The sequence below is a fragment of the Coturnix japonica genome, chromosome 8 (assembly GCF_054131305.1).
Source record: "Coturnix japonica strain WE chromosome 8, WE-NBRP24, whole genome shotgun sequence".
NCBI classification, from domain to species: Eukaryota; Metazoa; Chordata; class Aves; order Galliformes; family Phasianidae; genus Coturnix; species Coturnix japonica.
Window position 1 is genome coordinate 10,010,255 of NC_140670.1, and position 13,808 is coordinate 10,024,062.

The 13,808-nt window shown below is 34.8% G+C and overlaps 2 protein-coding genes across 8 annotated transcripts in view; one reads left to right on the top strand and one right to left on the bottom strand.

Annotated features, from left to right (window-relative positions):
- The window catches only part of LRRTM3 (leucine rich repeat transmembrane neuronal 3), a 77,849-nt gene extending 66,422 nt beyond the window's left edge, over nt 1-11,427 (top strand). For 3 of the 5 annotated variants that reach the window (XM_085555009.1, XM_085555010.1, XM_015866264.3), the window contains one exon: nt 9,402-11,311. Coding sequence is in view for 3 of the 5 variants with exons in the window: in XM_085555010.1 (XP_085411136.1) it covers nt 9,402-9,611 (210 nt within the window). In the remaining 2 variants the exon portion in view is untranslated. Of the gene's footprint in view, nt 1-9,401 lie in introns of all 5 variants that reach the window. The other 2 variants (XM_015866265.3, XM_032445276.2) reach the window with 2 other exon arrangements.
- Nucleotides 1-13,808, bottom strand: part of CTNNA3 (catenin alpha 3) — a 376,683-nt gene that overhangs the window by 266,417 nt on the left and 96,458 nt on the right. The window lies entirely within an intron of this gene.

The following is a 13,808-nucleotide window of genomic DNA, read 5'->3' on the forward strand; positions in this document are numbered from 1 at the left end:
TTTATCTTGCTCCTGCAGTTACTGGCAGGCAGTAAACAGTGACACTAGGCCAAGCAGAGTGATGAAAACCTAGTATACCTCTACTTAATTTGTCCTTACACACAGCTAGGCTGTTTTAGAGCATCTAGCTCTTAAGTCCTTCAACTTTGTCTTGTTTTCCAGTGATTTTCCTTGTTTATTCTGACAGCAAATAAGCTATTTGAACAAAACCTCAGCTTCTCTTGAAACTTCTGTAGAAGTTTTCATGGAATATTACCTAAATGTAACTAGAAAATGGTGAGAGTTCACTTGTTTGAAAAATATCCTCCATTCTTTTCCTCTACTAGGAGTGCAGCATATGACCCATTATGTGTGTTCCTCTAAATCTGCACTGAGATTCACTACATATGAAGAGTTCCTGACTGTCTAATACCACAGGTTACAAGTTTTGAAGAGAACAAATATCTGCCTACCCACAAAATCAAAAGTAGTACAAGTCACTTCTTTCATCACCTAAAAGACAGCTGCAGAGTAAGCACACACTGCTGTGTCTTTCAATAGATACTCCAGGAAAGTAAACAGATTATCTTAAGAGTACACTGCAGCAGAGAACACTGCTTGACTCAAACTGGTTAAAATTTAACATCCAAGCACTGACCATTTCATGCCTCAATATTGAAAACCAGCTGAGAGAATAATCAAACTAGGAGAAAACATGAGGTTTAGTCCTTGCTCTCAGAAATTAGTACAGGCTCTCCAGCCTCCAGAACTAAAGACCTCTTGAGCAAATATTTCTTATCTCACATAATTCCAATTTATGCAAACACTAGATTGACAGTGCAGATGTCACATCAGTTTGGTCTGCTAGACAAGTTGCATCTATGTACAAATCAGCAAGACTGAACTTAGGGCAATATGAAACTGTTTAAATATCAAGGCTAACAGCTAAAACTGAAAAAAACAGAACTGCAATTGGTAGTTTCACACTGAATTTGTCTCTACACCACTCTGCTTTTCTGGCTCCTTTCCTGGAGTCAGGAGACCATATTTTAACACTTAAGGTAAAAAAGCATTAGGATACCTCACTAAAAAAAAGTACCGAAAGGCAGCAGAATATAAAGAAAGGCAAAGGTGAATGAAATAGACAAATTGCAGCAAATCACACACTGTAACAGGAAGACAAAGGCATTACACAAAATATGGTTAACAAGGACGCTTCCTCTTAAAGACAGAAAGAGGGGAACAACAATAAAACAGAATAAGAAAGCTTAATAACTGAGAGATTACAGAGATAACGAGCAAAGTGGAGCAAGGAAGACATCTATGTCTTCATCATTACCAAGCCTCCTAACTGTTTCCTAAGAAACCCATTGTTGAAGCTGTAAGAATCTTAGCTGTTCTTCCGGAAGGGTTAGATTATAGTCTTCATAGTTAAATGCAGCTACTATAAAACATATCCTGAATGCTTTCACCTGAAAATGTGAACAACCAGCTAAAGACAAGAAAGAAAAATAGCCTGTTCTTAAGGCCAGCAACTGATTCCTCACTCCGAATACTTCACCTTCCGTATTCTTCAGTCTTATTTATTTTTGCTGCTCTTTAATTTATTAGCAAACAAGCCTGATGAAAAGTAATGCAATTGCCTATCACGGCACTTAAGGGATATTAAAATTGCTCATTACATTTAAATAATTAGAGAAGAGCTTAAAAAGCGATCATATTAATCACATTCTACAGAAGTCAATCAAATATATATATGAAACTAACTTTTGAGGAATTGAATGCTTGAAAAAACACTGGGTCTGCTCTGTTTTGAGTCCAAAAGTCCAATTATCAACCAAAACAATTGCACATAATGAAAATGTGCAAATACAGAAGTAGGCTGAGTTGCAACTGATTCAGTATCACTGCTTTTCAGCTATATATTGAAAAGAACAGGCCTTATTCTCTATAGAGCTCTTCTTTGGTTTCTGCAAGACCTTCTGCGTGACCAGACCCTAGGATAATTGAACTAACTGTTTATTAAAGGCACAATAAAGGTTAACTAAGATTGGCTTGCTTTTAAAAAAAAAAACATTATTTCTTCTACTTTTTCATACAATAGGGTGTTTTTTGGTTGGCTTGTTGCTGCTTCTGGTGTTTTGTTGTTTTTACAAAACTACTAAAGCAAAGGTATAACATAAAGTGAATCTCAGACTTGCTCTTAAGTTCCTTTTGTTCAGCTCCCTTTCCTTCTGCATGTAAAAGAACCTCATATTCTGAAAACTTCAAACAGAGAGAAGAAGCTGCACTGAACTTCTTTAACTATTGTTCACAAGACTCACCAGCTAATCTGTACAGCATATATGCATCTATCTACACAAGCATGTTTTACAAAATTCCCCTTAAGCTCTTCTTACAGATAAATTATTTACATTTAAAGCCATTTTTTCAATGTGCTTTTTTCTTCATGTAAATCTTCATAACTTAATGCTACCTATCAATTGCTAACTTAAGAATTAAGACTAAAATAGACAATGATGGTCAGATTCTCCAACTTCCAAGAATACAAAAATAACTATCTTTTCCCAAAAAAAAGAAAGTCAGCAGAGACTTATCAACAAAGAAGTGTTTTCAGCAGAAAAGAAAAACAAAACAGAAGGCTAAAATTGTTAGAGCTTAAGAAAGTTAGATCTAATTGTAGTAACACTTTCAGAACTAATTTAGAACCATAAAAACTTAATTATTAAATACCATGAAGTATATTTCAAACTATGCATCAGGTGAAAGGAGAAATTTTTACTCAATCACACACTAAAACCTACATCTCCAATTGTACATGCTACAATAGAACTGTTAGCCTGTTACCTAAAATACATGCATATAAAAGCACCTGCTAGTAATAAATTGTATCAAAGTAAAAAACAAATTCTCAAAATTGCAGTGCAGATATTTACATATCTAGGTTGGCTAATATTTAGAAAACATTCCTTTTTTAATATTAGTAGCTAACATTAACGTCTAACTAAGACACAATTTAATAGCTATTGCTTACAAAGCCAAGCAAGCAATTAATGCTAATTAAGTCACAAGTTGTTTTAATCCCATGAATGTCACATTCTTTGTGGGAAGAAAAGATATTATGCAAATGTCACACTGTTCGAATTTTGAGAAATGTAACAACATGCAAGACAGAAGGTCCAGCACCTAGAAAACCACAAACTGATTGTTCCCTAAACTGAACCCCCATTTACTGAATTAGAATAAAAGATAAAACCTTGTTAGCTCTTCTCCTTATCTCCTACTACTGCTTTAAAAAAGAAAGAAAGGGGTCTTACTCCGTAGCAGCTGTTATCAACTGTTCATTTTGGTATTTCAATAACCAGAAAAGGTTATTGTTAAAAACAGTCTATTCAGCTTGCTCAATTTTTATTTTTATTTTTCTGAGTTCCTTCTACTTTAATATACCAAATGCACATTAACAGAATAAAAATTGCCTGTCTTTCTCATGGAAGTGGCTTACAGTGGTTAAGTACTCACTGTATTCTCTCTCTCCCACCTCTCAATAAATAAACAAATAATTCACTTGCTTTGTACACCTCTGCCATTCAACATCAAGGTTCCAGAATACTGACTTTTGTTTTCACAAAGTAATTTTTGTGCTCTGGGAATACGCTGCATCATGAATTACTCAAAAACCATGTTAAAGATTGGACAGATAAGGAAATAAGACTGGACTACTGGACTCCAGTTGTAATCATGTGCTTACTAAAGTGTTGGGTTTCTTTTGTCTTTTTTTTCTTTTGTCTTTTTTTTCCTTTTTTTTTTTTTTTTTTTTTTTTTTTTTAAATCAATGCAAAAACAGGGCACTCAGCCACAGGAACTGAAAGTAAGGCCTGGAAACAGCAGCTATTTCAGTAGGAGGTTTGAAATAATATGGCTCTTACATTGCCATGGAGACAACTTGTCCTCATGTTTAGTGTGACAGAACAGATGGCTAAAAAGCTTAAAACATGGACAGAAATGATGCAGACCTCTCTTATGTCCTGTTTCCTTATTATTCTCCATCTCTGATAAAGAGAAGTATGGTTGCAACACATATCTGATCTGGCATGACAGTGAAGATGAAGTCCAAAATAGGTAAATGGTAAGTAAAGCTTCTGGTTTCCACTGCAATATTTCTCAGAGTGTGGAACCTTGAGTTAGGTAACCAAAGGCTAACACCTTGGAATAGAAAAATTACCATACCCAATCAAAGCGGGTGAAGCATATCACTATTGGCTTATTTCCAAGATTTACTGAGAAGAAAAACAGTAGCGAAAGCAAGTTATTTTGAGGAACAGAAATTATCACATTAGAAGTACACGTAACATTTGCAGTGAACTGTATTTTGAATAGGAAACACAACTCTCCCTCACCAAGAGAGCATTAAGATCTGTGAAGAGAAAAATCCTGTCATTTTATGAAAACTACTGCAACTGTTTAATGCCTTTCTATAGGTTTTTAACTTCAGCCAGTAGTGAGTAGGAATTTACTTCGAAAGAAGCTGAAAAATCTTGAAAATATTATCCTTTTGTACTTCCTTCCCTTGTACAACACCTCCATGCCATTCACAGGTGAAATTGGGCAAATTAATGCCGGTGCCTTGTGGTGTGTTCTGCCAGCGTGCTGACCAATTGATCTAACAACATACTACCCTTTTCCAGGCCATTAAGGTGTGGACATTAAAAGGTTCAAATATGCAGTCACAAGTTCTAAAGAACAACCACTTTAGAATATGTAAGTTATTTATATTTAAAGAAAAACTAAGATCCTTAAAAATGACTGGCAGGTTTTGCAGGCACCCATCATTTACAGCTCTTCAAAGGGCTCAGAATTTGAGTTATTCATTTCTTTACAATAAGGTCACTCACAGCATATAGAGACACCACCACCATCAAAAAGTAACTACTGGTAACCTCCCCCATGGTTGAATTGCATTTTGTTAGAGGAGCTAAGAGGATCTGAACCGTGAAACCGTGATTCGTACAAGTTGGCTGTAACAGGTTTATCTATGACTTCAACAGAAGTCTGAGTTTAATTTTCTCCCCTGTTTCATGGCACAACACTAAGTATGCTGTTCATGCTTGAAGAAGCAGACGGTGAAAGAAATTGGCTTCTTTTTAACAACTACTCATAACAGGCAGCTCTAAGGCTTTCACAGAAAGCCCTTGCATATGCTATTTGAGAGATGAAATAAGGGACTTGTTACAAGCAAGATGCATCTAAATCACAAAGAACTTAAATGTAGGTGTGCAGGGCAGAAGCCAGAGATGATATTAAACAACCTTGCAGTCATCCTGGCATAATGCTTTGTAAGGAACAGCTTCAAGAAGAAGCCAGCTAAGAAGCTGGAATGAATATCGTGGTTAACTCTTGTGTAGCTATCAATAAACCAGGATCCTAATTGTACTTCAAATACTCCAAGACATACTCCGCTTAATATGGACAGCTGAGAAAGAAAGCATCTGCAAAGCTTCTGCCTTATATTTGTACATGCACATCAAACAGGTTTTCTTCTACCAGAATGAGCTGAGGTAGCTTCTGGCAGATGAGACCAAAAATTCACAGAATTGCTATACACCAGCTGCACTGGAGCATGCTTTGGATTACATTCTTATACCATATTTCTCTCTCTCTTAGAGACAGAAAAGGGAAAGTAAAAACCAAGTTGGTACACTGCTCTTAGTAAAATGCTAGTGCAATAGGGCAACAAAATGAATTTGTTAAAAAATTAGTCCCCATTGGAAAGGAAAACAGGACATAGGAAGAAATGTTCTGAAAGTTCTGTGGTAAAATCTGGGATAGGCATTATCTTCTCCCACTATGTTTCATATGAAAATAAAAGAGCACTTGTGGAGAACTATAATGAAATTGAGCAGATGGGAAAATCTGAGAAACTGTTGCTCCAGCCTCCTTTTGTGCAAGGTAGAAACTGAAGCAAAAAGTAGAGAACAAGATAGGAAATGTGTAGATGAGGAACATGAGGAAATAGAACAGAGAGCACTTCAGGAGAGCAGGTAAGGGTTTCTAACCATGTAGAAGAAAAGGGCTTCATGAAGTTTGAATCAGGCAAGCTGGAAAGTTAAGAGGGAACTGTGCAAAGAAGCAAAAACAACGTGACGGCTTATTGGCAAACAAACAAGTGGAAAATAGTTATTTAGAGAAGAATCAGAGATTTCTAGGGAATGCTGAATTTTACAAACGTTTAAAAAGGATTCAGTAATTGTTTGATTAAAACAGCATTCAACAGTGAGGTTGATAGACTTAGGAAATAGGAAATTAACTAGGATTTACAAAGGATTTCTCAGAGGAAGATAGAAATGGCTTTCATTTTGAAATTCAAATTCTAAAATCAAGTTGTTGAGATTCATGAAAGAACCAATTTAGTTAAGGTTTCTTAAATATGTTCATTATAATTTATTCTAATTTATTACCTAATGAATACACCCAAGGTATTTTATTTCTCCAAAGCCTTTCTTCTGTTTTATATGCCCAGGGATTTAAAAAATGGTACTACTTTAAATTTAACAGCTGATAAATTTAAATAACATGCAAAATGTATCACAAAGTCAAAACAATGGAAAAATACCAGGTTTGTCTTGAATGTCATTTGAAATAACATGATTCTTCATTATGCTCACAAATAATGCATTTAATTTTTATTCATACCAGTAAAGCCTTCATGGTTTTACATGGTTTCTTCCATTTATTTATTTATTTACTTATGTACTGAAGTCAATAGCAATCTGCTTTAGAAGGCTGTTGGACTCAATGATCTCCAGAAGTGCCTTCGATACCTATGATTCTGTGATAAGAAGGTTCAGTTCTTATATGTTGACCATATGCTAATGTATTATTCTCACATGCCTACATTATAATGACATTCTGTATATTTTCAGAACTCTATATCACAACTCCATCACTTCCATTGTTTCCATCTTTACCTCATTTCATTCTCATATTCCACTGTAGGGCCTGGTTTCATTTGTTCTTTTCAACCTCCCTCTTGCTCATGAACTGTGTTTTTTCCAGCTCCCTCTCTCTAAAATCTCTATGGATAACATTCCTCCTCTCTATCATATTTTCCCATGGTTACATCCTTAAGCCACTGCAGATCTGTGGGTCTGCCCTTAAGCATTTAGTTTCCACAGCTTTCATTTCTAGGGTTCTGCAACTGAATCTTGAATTTCACTCCCAGGGAGTTTGAACACCACATATGCATCATATTTAACAAAATATCAAAAACTGGAAATATTTCTTCTAACACTAAATGCAATTTAAAAATAAAAAAATAAAAATAAAAATAAAGAAAAGCAATTCTGTTTCTTATGAAAGCCAAGCCAGGGTCAGGCAATCAGATAAAAACACCATCATGAAACCAACAGCTCAATAAATACTGCATGTTTTTGCTAGAAATTCACCCATATTTGTTGACTGCCAATATACTCATCTGTTGCTAGAAGCATTCCCATCTCCTATCAGTTTACATCTGTTTAGCAGGAAATACACTTCTGCTATCTCAAAAAAAATCCTGCTTCTTGCAGCTTTTCATAATCGCCAGAGAGAAGTCAGAATCAAACTGTCTCTATTTCTTCCTTCCTTCTTAAAAAAAAAAAAAAACTATTTTTTTTTATCTGCAGCAACTTTTGCTTTCAAGTTCCAGTGAGAATTAAAGCAGACATGCTAAAACATTCAACACACCAAAAACTGGGCTAAATTCCTGTCAGAATTGAATATAATGAATTTTTTTTAATAATTTTTAAATTCTGTTTTGCTATGTAGTTTTGTATACACACCTTTTAGCTGCATTTTCCTTTTAAAACAAACCTGAAGTTTTAGATTGTAAGGTTATTGGAACATTTTCCCCCCTGATACTGTGCAGAAATGTAATATTAAACAACGAAATTTAGCTTGCAGGACAAATGCTTCTCTGAATAGTACCTTATAGCTTTCAAACTGCAAATCTGAGATAAGCCTAGGCTCTTAGGAGGTTTACCTAATCTAAACCCAAACTCCAAACAATCTGAAGTTCACACACAACCTGTAATGAAACACTGTAGTCAAAGAGGTGAGAGCTATCAGTGCTAGTGCTAATGTACTACTACTTCAGTGTTTTTTAGAGTTTAAATAATTAGAGATATACAAAGACAGAACTTTTACTGAGCCCCATAGCAATATCAGAAGGAAAACAACAATAGGAAAATGCAAAGGAAATACGGACAGGGCTGGGTTTTGTTGATTTTATCTAATTACCATGTCGTGAGGGTTAGCACCTCCAGGACTATGACAAGGGAAAACCAGCAGCTGATAGCAGCCTCTCATTATGCTTACAAATGAGCCACGGTGTGAACTGGAGTGACCAGGAAGTCTCTTTCCACAAATTCTTAAACAAAACAGAAACACTGTAAACGGTCAGAACCTGGGTATTTCAGGAAAGAACAACAGAAGGGTGTAAATAGTTAAGAAGGGCAAGAAGATGCAACAAGAGATGAGGAGTAGGCCAGAAGTAAAATATGGGAAATGATATAGCAGCAATGAATATCACAAATTGCCTAAAAGGAACAGATTTTGCATTCTACATAAGTGTCCTTTTTAATCCTTCAATTCTCCTAATACGTATAAAACCAAATCTAAAATTAGAAATACATATAAATTAAAGTCTAACTTTGTGTATTATAAAGAATGTGTTAGATAATTCTATGTTGAAGCATATGGAAAGTTCCTAAGAAAGCAGTCAAAAAGTTACAACTTTTCAGTCCAAAGCATTTGAGCCAAATCTGCAGACGGGCTTTAAGATACCATAGCACAAAAGTGGCTGAAGCTACCATCTTTCGTGGTCCTTCATTTACTGAAAGCTGTTAGATTCAAACCTCTGATTACCTGTTACATGTAACAGAAGTTCTCTGCTCTGTGAGTATTTCCCGTGAGACCAAAAATTCTGCACACACTGATGTAACTCGAGCAAGTTAAATTTTTAAACCTGAAAGGCCATTTAAATTTCAATTCAGACATTGTATTTAGCCCAAATTTTGTAACGTCTCTTATTTTTCCCTGACAAATTGATTTTAGCAGAGGTTAATTATATTCTAAAGGTTGAGAACAATTACTTCTTCATACAATCATATGATTCCTATATCACTCACACCTTCAAGCCAATTTGCTTTCTTACAAGGTCAGAGGTGACAATTACTAGGCTTAAAACACCCTACGAAAGACCAGGGTTGGGCTGAGGTGGAGGGAATAGAGGGGTAAAGATATGGAAAAGATCTTTTCACATGTAGAACTACATTCACCTTTAGCCAGTGTTTTAGAAAGACCATTACCTCAACATCAGATTCAGGCAAAAAGGGTTGGATTATGCCATGGCAACTGGTTGTTTTTCATCTTTGTTTTTCCCCCAGATACCACTGGCTATGAATGTGTCAACATTTCTTGCCTATGATCAGCCCACGATAAGTTACTGTGGAGTACATCATGAACTGCTTGCTCACAAGGCCTACAGCTCAACCACCCAAGAAGAAGCAGTGGAAACACACCTAGAAACTGATCTGGATCTGAGCACAATAACAACAGCAGCACGAATCAAGGAACACAGTCAGCAGCTGGCTTAACTGATGGGGGGTTGGTGGTAGTGGTGATTTTTATTTTTCCCTGTAGCAGAGGCTGCAACCAAATTCTATGTAACATTATGAACAGCAGTGACAAGACATAATAATCTGGATTCTAGGATCCCTGTTTAATTTTTAAAAGATCCACAAAGATTAATTGTTTCAAGTCTACAATTTGTAATTACTTAAGTTGTGCAGTATTTTTTGACTTCAAAGTATGATCCTTGAAATGAATCTTTTTTCAAAACTCATCCTACCTGCCTGTATAAATTGTACAGTTGTAATGTATTTTTCATATTGTAAAGTTTAAATTACCAAGAACAGCTGGTATGTACAGTACCATAATTTAATTTCATCTCACAAGTTTCAGTTTCTAAAGTTTTAAATTAACAAAAGTTATTTCTTCTTTTATTCAGTTACTCTCTTTTGTAGGGATCATTTTATTACTGCTTTCATGCCCAGAAATACATAGCCTAAAATTCTGTCCTTTGCAGAATATGCATCATTTTTACCATGTTTAAAGTGTAGAATTTTATCTACTTTTTCCAGAAGTAGTGCATTAACCAAAAGGATGGTTTAACTATTCAGACATCAAAGAAATTCTTGAAATACGTAGCCAAATTTTCTTATAAATGAAAACCAACCAAAATTTCAGTTTTCCTCAGATAGCCCTGATGTATGTACAGCCTGATTTTTAAAATCAGAAAAATGTTATGATGAACAGTATTTTAAGAACAGAGTTTATATATGGAACTGTTAATCATCCCTGATGAAGTTTTGTAAATTCTCACTGCTTTGCAAAACAAAATGAAAAAGAGGCTTCAACAGACAGCTGTCTTTACAGAACCTGTTCTAAAAGCATGGCCTGCCAAATCAGGAATTGGTATTTAAGTGTAAAGATACAAGGGCCAAAATCTGCTTCAAAGACAAGTTGCTGAAAGATGCAGTAACAGAAACAAGCCCTCAGTTCTGGAATATAAAATATTACTTCAAATTCAAGAAGCCTATTCTTGGATGAAAAATATATTTATTTGGACCCAATGGTGAAGGTTAACAATCTTTTAACATGCTGCATCAAGAGAAGAAAAAAAAATCTTTGAATGCAACAAATGTAGTATTAAGTCTTAACAATTACTACATTACTTATTTGTTTACCATTTATAATGAAGTATTCTTATATCCCATTGTTTTGTTTTGAATCTTCAAGATTTCTCAATACTGTATGAGAATAACTTTTATAACGCAACCCTCAAGGTGTAATCATAAAAGACTACAGAAATTAGATTCATATTATATCATGCTGACTGGGTGAAATATAAAAGGGAACAGGAGCCTTCCAAAATACAAGAGAAAAAAGTTTCATACGATGAAGCAACTTTTTTATAATAAAGAGAAATTATATAACCGCTATATATTTTTCTGAATGTTTATCCCACCATATTTTCCTGTAGAGTCAAAGCAGAATACTAAAATTTAGAATAACAGTTCAACTCTTTTCACAAAATATAAAGTAACTATAAGGAAGAACAGCTTCAAAATATTGTCAGAAAATTAATCTGCATTTGCTATCTTTGAAGTATCAAAACTGTATTATTTATTTAGCATTTTAGATTTTGTAACATATTTTGCATAAATTATTTGCTATTCAAAACATTACTTGTCTTTCAAAGATTCATCTTAAAACTCAACATTTCAGTTTCTTATTTTAGTGTGTGTGTTCTTGAATTTCTAATCATTGTCTTCAGTGCTGTAATTTCACTACACACAGATTGGAAATACTTTGCTAAATATAAATGGAAGAAAAAAAATGCAAGCATCATTCTGGAGCTGAGTGACATTTGTACTCCAGGAAGAAGTGAACTGCTTTATTTCAGAGTTACTTTAAAGTTTAATGCGCAGCCATTCTGGTCATCAAAGTTGGTCTGAGTTCTTAGGCTCCAACACCATCTTCTGAAATATTATTCCAGTTGCTCATACTCTGTCCTCATTCTTTATTTTGACCCACTGCCCTCACAGCGTGGGAATTCAGTTCTGGCATTGATATAATTACTCAAAATACACAGGTGTTTAAAGGTTCCAAATACTTCTAGTTAATGGAGAACTGTATAATGGGAATATTTTCTATTATTAAACACTTTAATGAATTTAGGGCCATAAATTTTCTTGTGCTAAATTATATTTCTCAAATCTGGTTGAAGAAACAAATGTGTATACACAAACACATTTACATAATGCAAATGTTTCTCCCTATCCTACTTTCTCTCAATAATAAGGCATATATTAACAATTTGTCTTATATCCTTCCTGGAAGACTTATGTTAAATCAAGGTATCAAGCAAAAATAGAAGAAAAACAGGGTGACATAAATAACATTTTCTCAATCAATTCCTCAGGCATTTGTAGAACTTGTACCTCTGTAACCCAGTTAGGCTACTCTTAGATCTCATTTTTGCTTCCAGTGTTCTGACAGACAGACACTGCACCCCTGAATAACTGAATTCTGTTGTGTTGTTTTTTTAAATGGACTTCATCAACCTGAAACTTGCTATTCTCAGAAGGACGGAAGGACATTAAACATCAGGTAAGTATCTTCTACTTACTCTTTAGATCCTACTTTAGGTGTATGAACATTGGCTTTCTGGAAAATTATTATTGGCTATATACCGACTTGGACAACAAGGAAATAGTAAACTGAACAAAAAATGTATAGCATAAAAAAGCCCTAGTGCTATAATACAGCAAGAAGAAAGTAGGCTGAACCCATGGATTCAAATACTTTTCAGTTCAGTTTCATATAGCATTTCCCTTTTCAATTAGATTAATAAAATAGAAATAGATGTAGCTAACAATACTAATTTCATTCTCAGTTATGTGATACCATGATACCAGGGAAAGTTATTCTATCAAGAAAGAGTTGGGCAAATTTATTATGCTTAAAATACACAAATTGATGAATAGTGTAACCTCTATAAACAAACAGCCAGCCAGCCAGCCAATTTTAAACAAATCAACAAGTAAGAATTCATACCATCCATCAGTGGATTGTATTTATACAGTAGTTTACAGGACTCAAACAGCCACTAGGAAGTTGAGCACAAGTATTTGAATGGGGGAATTCCCTAACAAAGAAGTTATTAGACAAAGATTTATGATTAATCTGACAGATGACCACGTATTTCAAAACACCCTAAATACGTGCTAGTATATTAAAATTACAAACATCAAAATGACATCAGTACAAATAAGCAAAAGGCTTTTTCAAAGCTGCTAACAAAATTTACAGTATAATTTTTTAATACAAACTATTCCCAAGGAACATAAAAATAAAAGTTAGATAATGATCGAGATGCATCACAAATGGCAACATAGAACAAACTACAGCAAATGTACCAGCCTCAGAAGTTGTGTAGTACCTTGCTCTGCTGACAGCCATGCAGGTTCCAGCATCAGACAATAATGTAACTCAGAACACTAAAGCCAGCAGCCCTATTTTCCTCCTAAAGATTTTAGAAGCTTTCAGTGGAAGAGCATGGGATTGATAACTCTAGCAAATGTGATACTAATGATATTGTGACATGTTTTAACGAGAAACTGAATTTATTTATTTATAATCCTTAACTGAAACTGATGTCAAGTGAAGTAATTAAAAGGTTTCTCTGAGTTTCCCTGTCTCCCTCTCAGTACTGGCAGCGGTAGCATTTTATTCTGTTTCACATCACACACTCCTGAGCTAGAAAATTTTGTCTATATGAACAAAGTTCATGACCTGCTCTGACAGAATTCTGTATTACCATATTAGTAAATCCTTCCTTATGCAACCCAAAACTTTGGAACAGTATTTTGGTTTTCATTTGGGTAGGTATATCACCCCTCCCAGCTTTGCAGTAGTCTGTGGAAAGTCTGTTTAATGCTCACAACGACTTTTCTAAGGGTAAATAGTGGTAGAACAGTATTGACTGCACAAGATTAATATGCTTGCCAATTTTTTGGGAAGGTGAGAGATACTCAGCTTAGATAGGAGCAGGATCATATGGTCCTCTAAAGTATGAAGTTACATTTCCATTGCACTGGCACGTGATACCCAAGTTTGCATTTCTGCTGATAGCAATTGAGAGAGGAAAACAAACAAAGAAACAAACAAACAGAAGAGATTTTAGACATCAGGTTAAATCTTTAACTTCAATCAGCTTTCAAACATTG